Source organism: Choloepus didactylus, chromosome 9 (assembly GCF_015220235.1).
Source record: "Choloepus didactylus isolate mChoDid1 chromosome 9, mChoDid1.pri, whole genome shotgun sequence".
NCBI lineage: Eukaryota > Metazoa > Chordata > Mammalia > Pilosa > Megalonychidae > Choloepus > Choloepus didactylus.
Window position 1 is genome coordinate 57,135,766 of NC_051315.1, and position 18,451 is coordinate 57,154,216.

General features: G+C 37.8%; 1 protein-coding gene across 3 annotated transcripts in view; it reads right to left on the reverse strand.

The window, feature by feature from the left end:
- STK39 (serine/threonine kinase 39) overlaps positions 1 to 18,451 on the reverse strand; it is a 382,860-nt gene that overhangs the window by 162,324 nt on the left and 202,085 nt on the right. For all 3 annotated transcript variants that reach the window (XR_005218895.1, XM_037850139.1, XM_037850140.1), the window contains exons 13-14: positions 11,113 to 11,175; positions 9,241 to 9,308 (exon numbers count right to left, since the gene is read on the reverse strand). Coding sequence is in view for 2 of the 3 variants with exons in the window: in XM_037850139.1 (XP_037706067.1) it covers positions 9,241 to 9,308; positions 11,113 to 11,175 (131 nt within the window). In the remaining variant the exon portion in view is untranslated. The remainder of the gene's footprint in view (positions 1 to 9,240; positions 9,309 to 11,112; positions 11,176 to 18,451) is intronic.

The window sequence follows — 18,451 nt, forward strand, 5'->3', positions numbered from 1 at the left end:
CATACCTCAAGAATGCTGGATTTAGCCTGGTCTTATAAAATAGTTCTGTGAGTACAGGAAGCCACTTAACGTATCTGATCTTTCATTTACATCTGTCAGCAATAAATGCAGGATGAAAGGAAGAATTAAGTTTGGCAAGTGATGTGACAGAGTTTTAAAAACTGCAAAACACTCCGCAAATGCCGGTTACTATTAGCATCATCATCTTCAACATCCACTCCAAGAAAAATAGTTCCAGGTATTTCTGTCACAATATTTAATGGCAAGTTTATCAGAAAACACTGTTAAGAGAATATTTATGTGAGACATTAATGAGAAGACAGGTAAATGGAACAACCCTAAAGGAACACTAGTTTCTTAGTGTGTTCAAAATGAAACTGAATGGAGAATGGCCACAGATTCAAGTGGATAAGAACACAGCCCTGGGTGTTAAAGAGACCTGGGTTCAAGACCTGGGTCTGCTTCTTATGAGTGGCAGAGTGCTGGACAAGTTACTTAACAGCTTTAAACCTTCATCTCCTCAACCATGAAATGTCAATAATAGTATCGATGCTGTGGTGGTTTTATGATGATTAAACAAGACAAAGCATATAAAGTACTTATCACAGTGTCTGGCACATCCGTTTAAAAGACACCACTGAAAATAAAGCCAAGATGTGTGGCAATTACTGTGATTCTGGGAAGAAAGAAAACAGCCAAAAGAGAATGTTAAAAAAATTAAGTAAAATGCCAAATATTCCAAATTAAAGAAGTGAATTTCTAACAATTTGGTGGCTAAATAATAATGCATGCATCTAATAAGAACAGATAAGTTATCATAGGTAAACTTAATGTTCTAGGAAGCTCAGGAATGATTATGGTTTATTAATTTCTCAGGGGAATGTGTAGGAACAAGTTCACAGAAATGTAGTTATTTTAGGTTACTTGTTTATCTTCTTTGCTGGGTTATAGTCTAAATATTCTCTGGGGGTAGAGTAGGAACATGTTGGAAGTAACGTAGTTATTATAGGTTATTAGTTTTTTCTTATTTCTTTATTTTGGCTTTTGTTTGAAATGTTTTTTTATCCGCTTTTTTTTAAATTTTCAGATAAAGTTAAATTGAAAAAAAAAATACAATGAAAGAAAAATGTATGCCCCCCCCCCAAAAATAGTGCATGCCATTCTACTGAGAAACAAACACGGAGCCGTTAATTTAAGACTGATAAGCCCCTGACCAAAGACCACTGCCTGACAGAGCCTCTAGATTCATCCTAACCATTACTCTTCTCAAAATTTGGATGCTGGAAAAGATAAACACTGGTTACTATGGGAACAAATAAATCAAAGATAACACCCAGACAAAAGGGCTCTCACCTTCCTTTAACTGCCCATAGCTCTTCTTTTTATCTGTCTTCTCATTGCATTTGTCACTTTCTACCTTGTATTAGAGTCATTTGTGCAGGGTCTCATCTCTCTACCTACACAGTAAGCTGTTTCAGTACAGAAACCCTGTCTTATTCATCTTTGGATTTTCAACAAAGCTTTGCAAAAAGAAAGCAGTAAATAAGCAGTGTGTTGGGGAAGGTGGGAGGGGAGAACATGAACAAAAAAAAGCACTGCCACAACTGAACATCATGCCGACGCTATTTAACCTTTTGGGAGAAAATTAATCAAGTCTCCCAGTCACTTGGCTAGTGAGACTTATGCAATTAACCCTATTTTACAGGCTGGGAAATAATTTAAGAATTCCAATTCTTCCTGGCTAATGACAAGATGGAATTAGAATTCAGGCACACTAATTCTAAAACAGTGACCCACACTGTTCCTACCAGGGAGAGGAGAGTCACTTATTTAGTTTTTATTATAAAATCATAATTTACTAAACTATTCTTTACTGATAGCTAAGTTTACCTTTAAAATGAGTAACTAAAATAATACGTCAAATTAGGCAATAGGTTTTATGCTGAAGGATTCTTGCTAAAATAAACATCCTATTCTAGAGATCATTTTGCCCAGCCCATCCAGGTCTAATGATACAGCAAGATAACAACCAAATAAATTAATGAAGAGCTAGTGGATGGTATATATTAGTATACCAGAGCAACTACGTATGACAACTCTCACAGTTGCCTTCATCAAAACTGCAAATGCAACCCATAGGGATGCACTGTCAAAGGATGGACAACATCCACCACAAAGGAGTCAATGCTTCAACTGTTAAGTTTATCATTTTACTAAATCATTGAACCTGATTCTAAGAAACACAATGTTTTGTATCATACACATAACTACATTATTTCATGAAAAATATATTAATGGCAAAATATTTGTATAAATCCTGACTCAAACCTGAAATTGTATTACCCTGTCTTGACAGTTTATAAATTATGAGGGGCCCACTAAGATGTTCTCCTAAGACATCTTAGGAGGATTCCCTTATCTTGTATCTAACTTTATGATATTCGTTCTTTTATGATAGCATGGATGATATTACCACATGCACAATGAACAAGAGAACATTGTGCAGAAAAGCATATAAAAGAAGAAAAGAAAAATCTACATTTGAACTATCTCCAGCATTTAACATTGTGACTTAAGGCCTAATCTTTTTTTTTTCCTCCAAACCTGCATAAAACAGGTTAGTTTTCAAAGCAAGTAAACATACTAATATAGTTTTTAAAGAAGGATTTAGCATTTTGCTCCTCAGTCTTTTTGCCTATCATCAGTGGCAGTGAATACTGGAGACTTATAGCCACAATATAGTTGTCATTTCTTGTAGAATGCGACATTTTAAAAAGTAAAATATTTCCCTGTTTCTTACATAAAGAGTTGAAGGTGAGGTTTACCTAGCATCTGGAAGTGGGGGGAAAAAAAACATTATCCTAACAGGTAAGTATACAAAATATTATGTCAAGAAGAAAATCAGAGTGACTCTTCCAGGAGGTGGAATGAGTAGCCACCCAAACGGCATTACTTGGGGACCGATGAAAGGCCGAGTTGAACCGATGTCTCCTACCCACTAGCTTGTGGAGCACAACACACATAAATGCCATGCCCAGGCGGCATCAAGGGATGGACAAGAAAAAGGCCAGCATATGTTTCCCAATACCTGATGCCACACATTGCCTACATCAGTGATTCGTAAAGACAGAGTGAGGGTATGTGCACGCACACACACACACCAGAATCTTGACATGGAGATGGAAACAGAAGAAAGGGCACAAAGGAGGGCATGAATTTTAAAAACCTGATAAACAGTGGCCAAGAAGCAACCTTCCCACTTCCCATCATACTTGCTGGTTTAGATGATAGTCTAATCGCTTGTTTGGGCATAGAAATGGCACAATCCAGAGTAAATTTCAAATGTGGAAAGAGGTATGCAGAAATTTCATGACAAGCACCACCACTGGGGGCAGGTTTTTAATACTCAAAGAGCTTGCTGCTTTGAAGGTTCTAGGAGAAGGACACTGGGCCTATGCGAGGATGTTAGTGGTGAGAGAACAGGGCAGGGGATTGCCACCTATATACGAGAGAGCATTTTGATGGTGATTCTATGACCACATTCATTTATGACTTAAACAGTGTGGTGGTTTAAAGCTATATACCCCAGAAAAACATGTTCTTAAACTTACTGCATTCCTGTGGATGTGAACCCACTGTAAGTAGGACCTTTTGATGAAGCTACTTGGTTACCGAGTAAGTGGGCTTGTTGCCTGATGTGCATGGAAGCCAATATTATGACATCAGGATTTCTAGGAAAGAAAGAGTTTATTTATTGTGAGGCCAGGCAAGAAGACAGGAGATAAGGCTTGACTCTGTCTTCCTGAGCTGAGGAGGTTTATGCCATTTATGGGATTTGGAAAGGGATGGTCTAGGGGAGTGACACAAGATAGGGTGAGACGAGGCAGGTCAGGAGGCAGAGGTTCAGTGAAACATGTGCAATTACAAATCACACTTGTTCATACATTGCATGTTAAAAATGGTGGCCCTGACACGACAAGGTGCACATTTTTTAGTAACTTTGGGTCAAAGTTTTATTCTTTTGCACATGCTCCAGTCTCCAGATCTAGTTGGAACTGGTCTTGACTAATTTCTACAGGAGAAATTAGGCTTTCAGAAAAGCAAGTCACTTATTAATAAAAGTGAGTAGGTGGACCTCAAGCAAGTAAGGGACAGGGCAGGAAATGGGCTTGCTAGCAGCTGGTTTTAAGTTTGGTTGAGGTGTGGCCCAATTCAGTCAGGATGGGTCTTTATCCCATTACTGGAATCCTTTATAAATGGAATGAAATTCCGACGCTGGAGACAAAGCCACAGAAAGCAAGAAGCTGAAGATCAATGGAACCTTAAAGAAAAGGGAGAGGCCACCATGTGCACTGCCATGTGACAGAGAAGCCCAGGACCAAGGATCACTGGCAGCCAGCCCCTGAATGCCAGTCGTCAGCAAGAAAGCATCACCTTGGTGATGCCTTGATTTGGACTTTTTCCCAGCTTCAAAGCCATGAGCTAAAAAATTCCCACTGTGTAAGCCAACCTACTGCATGGTATCTCCTTGAGCAGCCTAAGAAACTAAAACTGTTTCCAAAACTGGGGCCCATGAGTGGGCTCACAAAATCCTCTTTGAGTGTTTTTAAATGGTGCTTGTCCATTCCAATTACGATCATACACACACACCCACCAACACACACACTTGTAGTGGGACATCAGAATAATGTCCATTTCAGGGACCATGCTGACTGGCCCCATTTGAAATTCACCTTCACTAATCTCAAGTGACCCCTAGTATAACATGTTACTCCCACCACATTTCCCAAGTAAATTTACTCTCACTCTCTCCTAGACAATTATTTCTCCTCTTTTCAAACTTCTAATACCTTCCCTTCCTTCCTCACACTCAGTGAGGATACTTTTACTTTACTGAGAAAATAAACACAATAGAAGAGAACTTGCACACGCCCGCCCCCAGAACTACCCATCTCCTTGCACCTCTACCTGCCTCCTCTGCCTGCTCTCCCGTTTCACTGGTTTTGCCTACTCAGCCTCATCTCCCACCACAATGGCCTCACTGGCAACCTGGCTGTTTTTATGACTTGCTTATAACACTTCCTGCTCAGAATCTTTGCCATTACTGGTCTGTCTGGAATCATTTTCCTCCAGACAGCCCCATAGCTCAATTCCTTGTTTACTTCAGGAACCTGCTCAAATATCAGCTAATTTAGAAAGGCCTCCTGTGGTAGACAGAATTCCGGCCCCCAAGATTCCAGTCCCCTAAGTGCAGGCAGGACGTGCGAATATGATGGGATGTCACTCCCATGAGTAGTTATATTATATGGCAAAGTTAATGCTCAATGGGTACAGGGTTTCCGAGCTGATGGAAAAGTTTTGATAATGGATGGTGGTGATGGTAGCACAACACTGTGAATGTGATTAATACCACCGAATAGTATATTTGAAAGCAGTAAAACTCGGAAATTTTTAGGTTGTATATAAGTTACCAGAAGAAAAACAAAACAAAACTGAACAACACAACAGTGAACCCTAATGTACTATGGGCCACAGTTAATAGTAAACTCATTATAATAATGTTTCATCAATTTTAACAAAAGTACTACACCAATGCAAAGTGTTAATAACAGGGAAAACTCTGGGGGAGTGGAGCATAACTCTAAACTTCTGCCTATTTTTCTGTAAACCTACAACTTTTCTAAGAAAAAAAAAGAAAAAAAAAAAGTAAAGAGATTTTGCAGAGGTAATTAAGGTCCCAAATCAGCTGAATTGTGTTAATTCAAAGGGAGATTATCCTAGGTGGGCCTTACTTAATCAGGTGAAAGACCTTAAAAGGACAGGGCCCTTTCCAGAGAGAAACAGACATTCTCCTGCTGCCCTTGAAGAAGCACACTGCCATCACGTGAGGCCTGGTCTCGAGGAGCTAAGGGCCTCAGCCCTACAATGTCAAGGAACTGAATTCTGCCAACAACCCAAATGAGCTTAGAAGAGGACTCAGTGCTCCAAATGAAAATGAGGCTCAGCCAATAATTTAACTGCAACCTTGTGAGACTCTTGAGCAGAGACCCTAGCTAAGCTGTGCCCAGACAGAAGACTACAGAAGATCTACAGAAACTGCCAGATAATAAATGGATATTGTTCTAGCCACTAAGTGTGTGATAACTTGTTACACAATAATAGAAAAGGAATATGCCTTCTTTAATATAGAGTGACACCCCTCATACTCTGTCCTCCTGACATAGCTTTTCCTTCAGAGAATGTGATAAATAAGATATGTAATTTGAATATTCAAACGGTTCATCTTTCCACCTCTAGAATGTACTCTCCTTGAAAGCAAGAAATTAATCCTTTCTTTCTTCCACTGCTGCATCACACCCTCCTAGACAGTGCCATGCATATAGTTGGTGCCCAACAAATATGTACAGAATATAGGAATGTATTTGTTGTTTACATTTATGTTAGCACAGTGATCACAAAAAGGTACTAGTGTTTAGCTTTCAGAGGCCATTTCTCAAACTGAAGTACAAGGATCCCCCCAGCGGAGTCCAACAATATATTCTGAGACTCATGAGTGCACAAATTTGGAAAAAAAAAAAAAAAAAAAAAAAAAAAAAACTAGTTTAAACAAACACCTTGTAAACATTTAGAAAAAACGTATAATGACAATTAGTTATCAATATGCGCTCACTGAAAATAAGTCATTCTAAAATTCATTTCCATTTTTTTAAAGTGTTTCTAGGTGGCCAGATTCAGGAGTATGCCAGTGATATAGTATGTCTTAATTTTAGGAACAGATTTAATGGGCCCCTTAAGGATATCCTTCTGAATAGTTAGTTAAATGTCCACTGAAGTGCAATATAGACAATTTGATTTGTTTCTGGTTGAGCAACTACACCAAAGAATGCTAGTTTGTTATCGAAAGCCACTCAGAAAGTGGTTTCTAATAGACGCCAGAAGGCCCTGTCCTCCCTTAAACTGTTCGATATGTTAATCAAGGTTTTGGATAAAGATATAAAGGACAGGTTCAGCAGACTGGCCAGTGACATAAATTCAAATATTGTAACTAATATGACACATTGACAATAATGATTGCAATGTATGGTTGGTAGCATTGTTTCAAAACCAACAGGTTAATTATTATAGTGATAAATGTTGCAGTTCAGAATTAGAGAAACCTGGCTCAGCAGGCCTTCAAATGGAAAAATCAAAATCTACTACTATACTTCTGTTCAGACCACATCTGGGATCCTATTTTTAAAAGGGATAATGTTAAACTGGAAAATGATTCCATGAAAAGAGTTTGGGGTCAAACAGGTTTTAAATAAGACAAATTAAAAAACAACAACAAAATACCTTTCTTAGAGAACTTCTTAGAACTTTTAATATGCTAATATTAATTGTGATTTGCAAAGGGGGTGTGTGTGTGTGTGCATGTACAGACAGACAGACAGGTTGATAGTATGCATTGTTTCTTAACTTATCTGAACATGGAACTCTTCCTTCATGGAACATCTTGTGATCTAGGCCACAAACTTTGGAAAACCATGACCTAGACCACTGAGGAAAAAGGTAACAAAAGCAGATGCAGACTAAATGTTAAACTAGGAGAGAAACCTGGATTGGGAGGGCTGATATGGAAACTATATTATGGAAAGAAAGACCAAAGACAATTGAAATATTTTTTCTAGGAAAAGAGAACAAGATGTGCAAACTTACACATGGCTGTCAGAAAAATGACAGAATGTATTTGGTCTATATTATTCTAGTACGTAAAGCAAAAGATTACCTGGAGATAAAGCTCAGGGATATAAATTTTAACAAGCTTTCCAGGAGACTTTTATCCAGAGAAACTGATATTTGCTCTAAGGGGCAGAATTGGAGCCCATACAGAATAGGAAAGACAACTGAATCTTCAGAAAGAGGATGAACCATCTCCCAAAGTAGTATGTAGAGTGGTCATGGAAAACAAGTGAGCTGCAGTTGGTACACAAAGGCTGGGCAAACATCCAACACTAACACTAAAGAAAAGATTCCAGCATGTGTAGAGGAGGTATTACCGGACTCCAAAGGTCACTTCTAACACTGCACTCCTGGCAGGCTGGACCATCACCTCTTGCTCAGCCCTGAATCTCAATGACAAACATAGGGGTCTGGCATAGAGCAGGTTCCCCAGAAACACTGACTGAATGAATGAATAAATGAACAAGTCAAAAAATAAATGAAATAAGTACCTGGCTTCAAAGTCAAACAAAAAGGGAATAGGCTATTTCATTTTTTGGAAACTGACAAGTACACTAATAATGAATGAAAATCAAGACCACTTTCAAATGTAAGGAAAATAGGGTTATAATAGTTTCATTTCTTGTCTGAGAAAATCCACTCTGAATTGAATCACACCATGTGACATTCGCATGATAGTATGTCCTATTCATGCTGCAAACGACCATCAGAAGTGGTGATTATGGCAACAATAATCTGTCCTGACAGTCTATGATGACTCACAGGGCTGGAAATGAACCTTGAGGTTGAGCCACACTTTTTATAACCACAGCTCTGAAAATCTCCATTAGCCACATACTTTAGTTTCTTAATAGAAAACGTATGTATAACTTATTTTAAAACACCTTCAAAAATGTGATTGTATCCTGACTGACCTGGTATATTAAGTTGTTTACAATTAATTTAAGCTACTTTCTTTTCTCTTGAGATATGAAATTCTTAATAAAGATGCAGAAAGATAGACCTTTAAATTTAAACATCCTTGAAATAGAAAGAGCTTTCATTCACGAGACACAAAGACTATACTGTCAGGCACCATATTTATATCCATTTCCTAGAAAACTGAGGGTTCTTTCAAAATATATCTCTCATTACTCCACTGAAAAATGTTCTGAACAGGCAACTTGTAGTACAAGCATGGTTTATTTCTGTCAGAGGCTGACTGCTGAAGTGTGAAAGAAACTCATTAAAAATCTCTTACTGTGATCTTACACATTGTTAAAAAAAAAAAGGCAAGGGAAAAAACTTAATGAAGGGCACACTGAGCCTGCAGACACACTCAAATGGTGCTTTTCTTATTCTTCTTTAGTAAGCAATTAAAAGACAGCAGTTAGTACTGGGAACACAGCAGACACTGGTTGTTGGAGGAATCAAATGAGTTAATTTTAGTTTATGGTAATAGTATGAAAAGTTGATGAAGGGGATCAGAATACTGTCCTATGGGACAAACTATACAAAGTAAACAACAATATTATTTACCTTAATCTTAAAACGAGGTTCACAGCACAAGAAGCTTCTCTATGGTCTTCACTAGCATTGGGATGGCCCTTTAAAAACAAAAGAGCAAACAGTGTTATAAACCTTCCCCGGAAATGAATGATTAGAAACACAATACCTCTGGATTCAGATAGCCCTTTCTGGAAATCTCAAAACTAGATCTTTACATGTACAGGATTTATTTGACCTCACAACAGCTCTGTGTGATGGCTGGATTGATGCTTAGTTCCCAACACAATTGTGGGTATGAATGTCTCATAGAGAAAATTTCAGTCATAGGATGAGAACTATGAACAGGTGGTATAAACTGCAGTAAGTCCAAAGAAGAAGGATCAGTTGGCTTCAAGTAGCACCTTGCTCCATGAGCCACAGACTGTTACCTGCTGGTCCTTGATGAGGCACAAGGGTTGGATACCTTAAACCTTAAGATAGAAAGATGGAACCTAATCGACTAGGTCACTGTTTATCCTATGTTCTTCACAGAGAGCCAATTTCCTTGAATTAAGGCATCAACCATGAATGCCTCTACTACATAGTCCCTCCTTGTCCCCACCAAACCCTAGAGATAAACTGACCTTCTTCTTGTTGGAATAGGAAAAACAAGAGATTTCAGATCAAGACTCTGTTCTTGGATATGCAACCATAAACAAGACTTTCTCTGAATCTATTTTCCCATTTATTAAATAGGGATAATATCTGCCTCAAAAGGTTGCTGGGAGAACAAAAATAAACCATAAAATGCATCATAAACCATAAAATGTTAAACAATACTAGTTATCCTAACCAATTTTCCTGTTTTCTTCACTCTCTTTGCCTTCTGATCCACTGTCATTCAACCAATCCCTACAGTTTATCTCAAGGTATTTTAGGGAGTTGTCCGATATAGTGAAAAGATTTAAGCTGAATCCTGGCTCTACCTCTAACCAGTTGTGAAACCTTGGGCAAGCCACTTGGCCTCTGTAAGTCTCTGCTTCCTCACCTACAAGTTATCTTATAGTCAAGGACTAGATATTCGACCTCAAACAGGCTGCCTGCAACCATGAAATTCCATCATTCTAACCATCTCCACAGTATACAGTAAATTCACAAAACACAAATCAGGTGAAATGAAAGGAATTTAAATGGAATACGCAGGTGTTGAAAAAAATAATTGTGCTTCTACGGATGGTGATGCTTTATAGTATAAGCACTTTGAAACAAAAAGGGCTTGTCTATGCAGCAAATCAGAATCGGAAACTTGCTCTCTGGCTCTATCTACGTCCACACCCCTTCCTGTGGATTGCTCACCACCACCCAGCACGTCTTCTACCATGCAACTATTACTACAATGGCATTTCACAGGCACTGGACTTTTTATTCTGTATTAACAGACAGGGATTATTATTTTTATAAGTTAAGTTGTAAAGATAAATTGGCCCATAAAATTCATGATAAAAGAATTACAAAAACAGGTTTTAATAAGCCAACCAAGGGGGGGAAGAAAGAGGGCAGAGGGGAGAGGGGAGAGGGAGAAAGGGAGAGAGAGAAAAAAAAGTATCAATTAACCACATGTTTTTATGGCTAGAATATAATAAAAGGCTGAATGATTTTCTTTCCTTTTCTTATTTTACACAGCACCAGCAATTTCAGAAGAAATCTGGTAAGCAATTCTCACTTTTGAACCTATAATTTGAAGGTCTGAAGTCCTGAAAATCACAATCAATACTTCTTTTTCTCCATACTTCTTTAAACAGAGAGCTTTACAAGCCCCTGATTTAGAAACACCACCTTGAAACTGTCTATCTTTCTAAAATGTTGTTTTCTCTGAAGATCTGACAAAAAAGCCTCTTGAAAATGACTGGCAGAGAAACATACCTGAGAGTCCTGCACAGAAAGGGACTGTATTTGTTCAGGCATACTGCTGGCATTCACTGCAATCTGTTAAGAAAGTCACGGTGTTACAGCACTTAAAGACACCAAAGTGAAACATCAAGGTCAGAGTGGTTACATAAGTCCCCATTACAAGAGATAAAAATTTTCAAAAGACCTTAAAGCATCTTTCACAAAGTGGCAGCCTTTGACTACCTGCGTTGGAATCACCTAAGATGTACTAAACTGAGGATTCCTGGTCCCCACCCAAACCATGACTTGGAATTTCATGGAGTTGGGAGGGAATCTATATCTTTAACAAGCTGTCCTGATAACACTTGTGCATTTAGAGATCCACTGAACAAAAGTGAAAAAGCATGTACTATTTGCTATTTTAAACTCAGTAAGAGAAAGGTGCCTTAGGACAATTATTTCTTGTTGTATAACTTGACTTAAAGCTAAGGGACCCCCAAATAAAAGGAGGTTAGGATTAGTAAAACCTATCCCTTTTAATCATTGCTTTGAACAAATATTCCCTGTATTTCAAAAATACATAATGATAGTTGGATTTTTAAAAAACATTTTCCCCAACAGAAATGGCAGAGTGATAGGTTATATTTTTTTCTCAAAGTTGGAAACAAGGCCCTAAAGTGATACCCAAAATATTTTCACCTCAAGCCTACTTTTGTGAACTCTGCCCTGGAGCAAAATGTGAAAGACTGTCCTCAAAGAGAAACAGCCATGAAAAAGAATGAAAAGAAGCTTCTATTTCTAAACTTACTAACAATTTAAAAATAATCAGAAGTCATCAGATGTTCTTTGTGACAAGAGTTTTCTAAAAGTTTAACAGTGTAAAATTCTTACTTCCGTTTCCTCAAAAGTAACTATGTCAGTATTGAAGTAACCAAGAGAAGTGTACTAATGTCTGCAACTTACTTTGAAATGCATCAAAAAATTAAGATGGACTGGTGGATGAATAGATGGATAGGCACGTGACAGAGCAAGTTTAGTAATGGCAGAATCTAGGTGACAGTATATGGATGTTCACTCTAAAATTCTTTCAATGTTGCACTATGTTTGAAATTTGTCATAATATAATACTGGGGAAAAAATTACTATGTTTAGAAGAACCAACAACCTGTATTCACTAACTGGCTTGAGATCCTGGGCCTACACCAAATGATCTCTTGTAAATAATCTTTCAAGATGTTTCCACAGGCTTAATTTAGGTCTAATACCATGTTGTATGAGATACAACCAAAGTCCACACCAGCAGGTACTGCATCTCCTACCTTTAGTCAAAGAACTATCGCAATCTGGAAAAGGTTGTAGCATTTTCTTAGAGGCAACAACTTCTCCCATCCCTGGAGGGGTCCCATCTCCCGCCCTGCTCCTTCACTCCTGGGCAATCATCAGTTAACCGGACTGGTGGCTGGAATCCCACATCCACCCTGCAACCTCAGTGGGAAGATGGAATCCTGCAACTAATGAAGGGACCAGCCTCCAGCTCTCCCTGGTGCACAAGATGGGTGATTCCTCCAAAAACGCACAGAGACGCACAGGAGTGGAGAGGGAGGTTCCCTGTACAAAACATCTTCCTTGACAACCAACCTCAGTGCTCAAAATTTCACCATGATGGTGCCATCCTCTCAGACCAGGGCATGGCCTTTGGGATTTACTCTTTTAAATGTAAAAGTCTACAAGAAAGCTAACACATTAAGTCGCTGCCATTCATTAACAGTACAACATAAATTCATTGGATTTTTTTTCCTCTATAAACAGTTTTACTTCTGAACAACTATCAGAAGGATATTTGAGAGAATAAGTGTTTTGAGAGGAGGGGGAGAGAAAAACGATAATATTAGACAATCTAGAAACAGACCTCGATGAGGCATTGGGGCAGGGTAAATGAAAGGAAACATTCTCAGAGTGGAGAAAAGAAAAGGACAACTTCCACTCTCCAATTTTTCAGGGTTCTGCTTAATCCTCTGATTTCTTTTATGTTTTTAAAAATGCATAGCTAAGTGTAATGTGGTATTGTGGACTGGATCCTAGAACAGAAGAAGGATGTTAGTGTAAAAACTAGCGAAATGTGAATAAACGCTGAGATTTAGTTGACATCAAGGTACCAGTGTTGGTTTCTTAGCTGTGACAGATGTATCAGAGTCACACAATAAGTTACCAGTGGGGAAAACTGGGTGAGGGGCATTGGCAACTCTGCACTATCTTTGCAACTTCTATGTAAATCTAAAATTATTCCAAAATTAAGTTTCTTTTTAAAAAAATACAGATTTCTCATCACAAATCTAACTTTCATCACAACTAGTCAGAAGGACAGTCATCTGCAATAACACCTCTTAGAAGGTGGCATCATTAAAAACATCAAGTTAAAGAAAGCTGTCTGTAATGGCGAAGGCTGAGCATAATAAATTTAAAGGGAGAAATAAAATCTTTCTCCCCATCTTCATATGGACATAAACGCATATGAGAACTGACAGGTATTTAGAAAACAAGCTTTCATCAGTAATTATTTTAAAAAGCCAAAGGTGGTTTAAAAAATCATCAGGCAATAAAAATGAATAATACAAGCAATCAATTTAGTTTTCATACTGTATCTAATCTCTAGTAAAATTAACTCAGTGTAAATCCACATCAAATGTTTTTTTTCTCCTCAGAACAAAGTCTCAGAGCTGGGAAACAGAAAAATGATCTTACTTACCCTAGTCTAAACTCCCTGTAGCAAAACTTTTCAATATACCTATTGTGGGCCATAGCAGGCTTCAGCCAATAAACTTTCCCATCTGCTTCATTATACTTGATTAAATAACGACAGCTTTTCCAATGAATTTCTAAAACATCTCTGTTTCTTTCTTTCTTTCTTTCTTGAGATGTCTGAAAGACAGCTATTTAAAACAAATCTGCAGGAATTATGAACACACAATCTTCCCAAATTCCAAGCTGTACTTTCAGATTCATGGTTCTCCTAGTCAGTGGTTCTAATCTTGGTCACTGAGCAGAATGAAGTGAGAAGCTTTTTAAAGATCAGAGTTACTGGACATCACCCCCACACTACCAAATCAGGATCTCTGAGGGCTGGGTCTAGGCATCTGCATTTTTAAAGCTTTCAGTGTTTCTAATGGTGTAGCCTGGATGGAGAACCATTGGTTTCCATGCCACCTAATGGAGGTGCTCCTGTAAAAAAGAATGCTGCTTTAATACAGTCTTGGCAAATGTCCTCCTCATGTAAGTGAATCAAAAAACAAAAACCTGTGAACTTGAGACAAAGACAATGTCACTTTCATATAGTAAATTAGGGTATATGCAAAATTAATAAAAAGTCATAAAATGTATATACTTCTTATTTCAAAGTTTGACAAAAAAGAGATTCTAAAATACTAGTCAAAAGAAGATCAATAATGGGATAATAGCTGAGAAGTTTTATATAAGCTAGGAAGCTACAGAAGTTAGGAAACTTGACCTAAGGAAGCTGTTCCTTACAAGCACCACCCTCCTCCCAACAGGGGAGAAAAGCTTCAACAGAGTCGGCTCTCTTCTTTTGTGTAGTTCCCACAATACCAAACACAATTCCACAAATAAATCAGGCACAGATTAAATATTTGTTCAATTAATAAACTTTCTTATTAATACTAATAATACTTTATTATTATCATTATCCTTTATTCTCCACTGGCTTCTACCACACAGGTAGAAAAAGATGACAAATAAAAGAAATGAGGTTCACCTCCCGAGAACCTCTTTTGTTGCTCAAATGTGGACTTTCTCTCTCTAAGCCCAACTCAGCAAATAAATTAATCACCCTCCCCCCAGCCCAATGTGGGACAGGACTCCCCCAGATGAATGAGCCTTCCTGGAGATATGGGACATCGGTTCCGGGAACGGCACCGAGGGATTGAGAATGCCTTTGTGGCCAAAAGGGGGAAAAGAAAGGCAACAAAATAAGGCTTCAGTGGCTAAGAGAATTCAAATAGAGTTGAGAGGCTGTCTTGGAGGTTACTCCTATGCAAGCTTCAGCTAGATATGCCAAATGACCATACTATGATAAGTATGGTAAGTCCCAAAAATCTTAAAGAATACCCAGATCCTATATGAGACTCTATAAAATTTTCACTCATTAGGTTTATCCTTCAGAATCTTAAATCCTTCAGAGAACTCCTATGCCAACTAAGTCCCAAAACCCAGAGGCAATAACCTCTTCAAGAACATCAACCAAATGTGTCCCCTTTTCCCATAATGTCAACACCCCTTTTCAACATGAAAGAGTTAGGGTGGTCATTTCCTGGACATCCCTGAAGATCGGGAAAGTGATTAAACTAGAGGAAGGGGTAGCAACAGACAAGATGGAATTTAACAATGGATTGTGAATACTAAATCTATATAATTTTCCTTTTTCTTAGTTGCTAGGATATTAGAATTGCTAGAAGGAAAGAACTGAAATGGTGGAATTGTGACCCATAGCATCTTTTGAAATTTGTTCTCTAGTTACTTGTTAAATTGTAATTTGAAAGTTATCCCCTTTTTGTGAGTATGTTATATTTCACAGTAAGGAAATAACTGAAACTATGGTAATGTAACTCATAACAACTTCAGAAATCTCCTATATGACTACTCGTTACATCATACTTTGAAAGATATTACCTTTTTGTACATATGTTATACTTCACAATGTGGAAATGACTGAAACTGTGGAACTGTGACCTATGATATTCTTTGAAATTTGCTCTCTAACTGCTTGTTAAATTGCACTTGGAGAGTTATCACCTCTATGTAAATATGTTATTCTACAATAAAAAAATATGAAAAAAAGAAATAAGCATGAATTATCTACTTGTTAATTACTAGCAGGTAACTAATTCTTTGCAAGGCTACTTCTAAAATATCAAGTTAGCAACAGAGGTTTAACTTTCTCAATGTGTTTGGCTAAGACTCTCAAGATAAAAATAGTGTAAATCTAAACTTACAGGTGCACTGGAAATTCTCTTGGATTTAGGAGAATCTCCAAATATGGCCCAGTATCAGGCACATCTACTCAATGTCCCTGTGGTGGTCTGAAGCTGCAATGTACCCCAGAAAAACGTGTTCTTAAATTTAATCCATTCCTATGGGGGTAAACCCATTGTAAGTAGGACCTTTTGATGAGATTACTTTGGTTAAGGTTTATTCAAACTCAATCAGGATGGGTCTTAAACCTATTACCGGAGTTCTTTATAAGAGAATGAAATTCAGAGAGGGAGAGAGTGAGAAAGCACAGGAGGCAAGAAGTTGAACCCAGGAGAGAAGGGAGAGAGCAGGAGATGATGCAGGTGGCTCGCCATGTGACTTGCTAAGGACCCCACGACCACCGACATTCTGCCCAGAATGCCACAGCCTTCAGGGTGCACAGTCTTCGGGGAGAAAGCACCACCTGGATGATGCCTTGATTTGAACTTTTTTTTAGCCTCAAAACTGTGCAAATGGATACAGCTGTGTGACTAGATACAGCTAATAAATTCCCAATGTTTAGGTGGACCCATTTTATGGTATTTGCTTGAGCAACCTAGAAAATTAAAATAGTCCCTCTGACAAATAATCCACTCAGGCCCTTGGAATCTTCTCCAACTAATGCTATAATGCCTGGACATTCAGCCTTATACTTCCCAGGCAGCCAAATAGCCCCTCACATATTACGCATTCTTAAAATACCTCTCCTGTACTGCTGCATCTTACTGTGTCTAAACATCGTACTACTAAGGCTACTTTTCCTGAATTTCATTCAACTATACGAGGTTTTCTGATCTTTATCCGTTCTTTTCACTGTAAGTACTCTATGCCTATTCATGCACTTGTTTCATGTCTGTACTTCAATGAAGGGAGTCTGCATCACCAAACAAGTACAGAGTGCCCACTAGATGAAAATGGAAAGAAAAAAAGAACAAAATACCATCCCAGTCTTTCCGTGGCTTATAGTCAAGTAAATAACTAAACCATACTTTAAATGACAAGCACTATTGAGAAACTTATTAAAATGTAAACACTCTGGCATTAAAATGTGCCATTTGGCAAACATAAGCATTTCCCCCTTCGAAGATGTTTAAAGGTATAAGGTACACTGGCTGAGTCTGCATACATTGGTATAGCTTTTGATATCACCTATAAAAAAATTTCAAAATCAGCATACTCTTCAACAAAGCAACTGCAATTCTAAGCACCTATACTTCACTTGCATATGTGTCCCCAGAATGCATACACGAAAATTAATGTAATGCCATCTGTAATAGCAACTTAATGCTCACCAAAAGGGAAATGGTTAAATAAATCATTTCCATCCATTCAGTCTAATAACTAAGCAGCAGTTAAAAATAGAGAGGCAGATCTACAAGAACTAATGTGGAAAGATTTCCAGGGCTTAAAGGGAAGTTGCAGAAAAAAATTTATAGTTTTTATAATCCCACTCATGTTTTTAAAATGATATGCTAGATTTTTTTAGGTACATATTTGTAAGTAAATGTGCAGGAAAAATTCTATTAACTGATAACCTCTAAGGAAAGAAGTGACAGTCAGGGGCTGCGAGGGACAGTGTAAAAGTGGTCTCTCATTTCTTTATTCTATTTAATTCTTCAGTACCTTTTTTCAAATCTGTACTATATGCCCTTTCACAATAAGACCTACTCTGATCAACCCATTTAAAACTGCAACCCTCTACACTTCCTTGAACCCACTACCCCATTTTATTTTTTTCCATTTCTCCTATCCATCGTAACAAGCTACATATTTTACTCACTTATTAAGGCTATTGTATATTGTTTGTCTACTCCCACTAGAGTGTAAGTTTCACAAGGACTGGGATTTTTCTGTTTTACTTACTGATATATCCCCAACACCAAAATGCAATGTATCTTTGTTGAATGTTCATATATTCAATTCTTTATAATTCCCTTTATAATAGATAAATAAAACACTTCATACTTCTCTTACAAAAAAGAGGTTGAAAAATCAGGGGACTACTTGAGATTGAAAGCTGAAAGAAAGGGAACAAGGCTATCACTTCTCACTACAGTGTCTCTAACACAGCTGAGGATACTGCAATGCCAGCCCTGCCAAAAGGAAAGGGTGTTCAAAAACTGGACTGAGAAGCTGTGCAGTAGCAGTAGGGCTGGTTATTCCTAAAATTCAGTGAGAGTGTTTACATTCAAACAAAATTTCCATTCACATAAATAAGAAAACTAACTACATGCTTCCTTAATTATAAACCAGTGTGGGGACAGATATATGGCACCAGGAAACCAAAAGAGTCTAGATAGATTCAAGTGCCAAAGACTTTCAAATCACACTCAAGAAGACTGAGAGT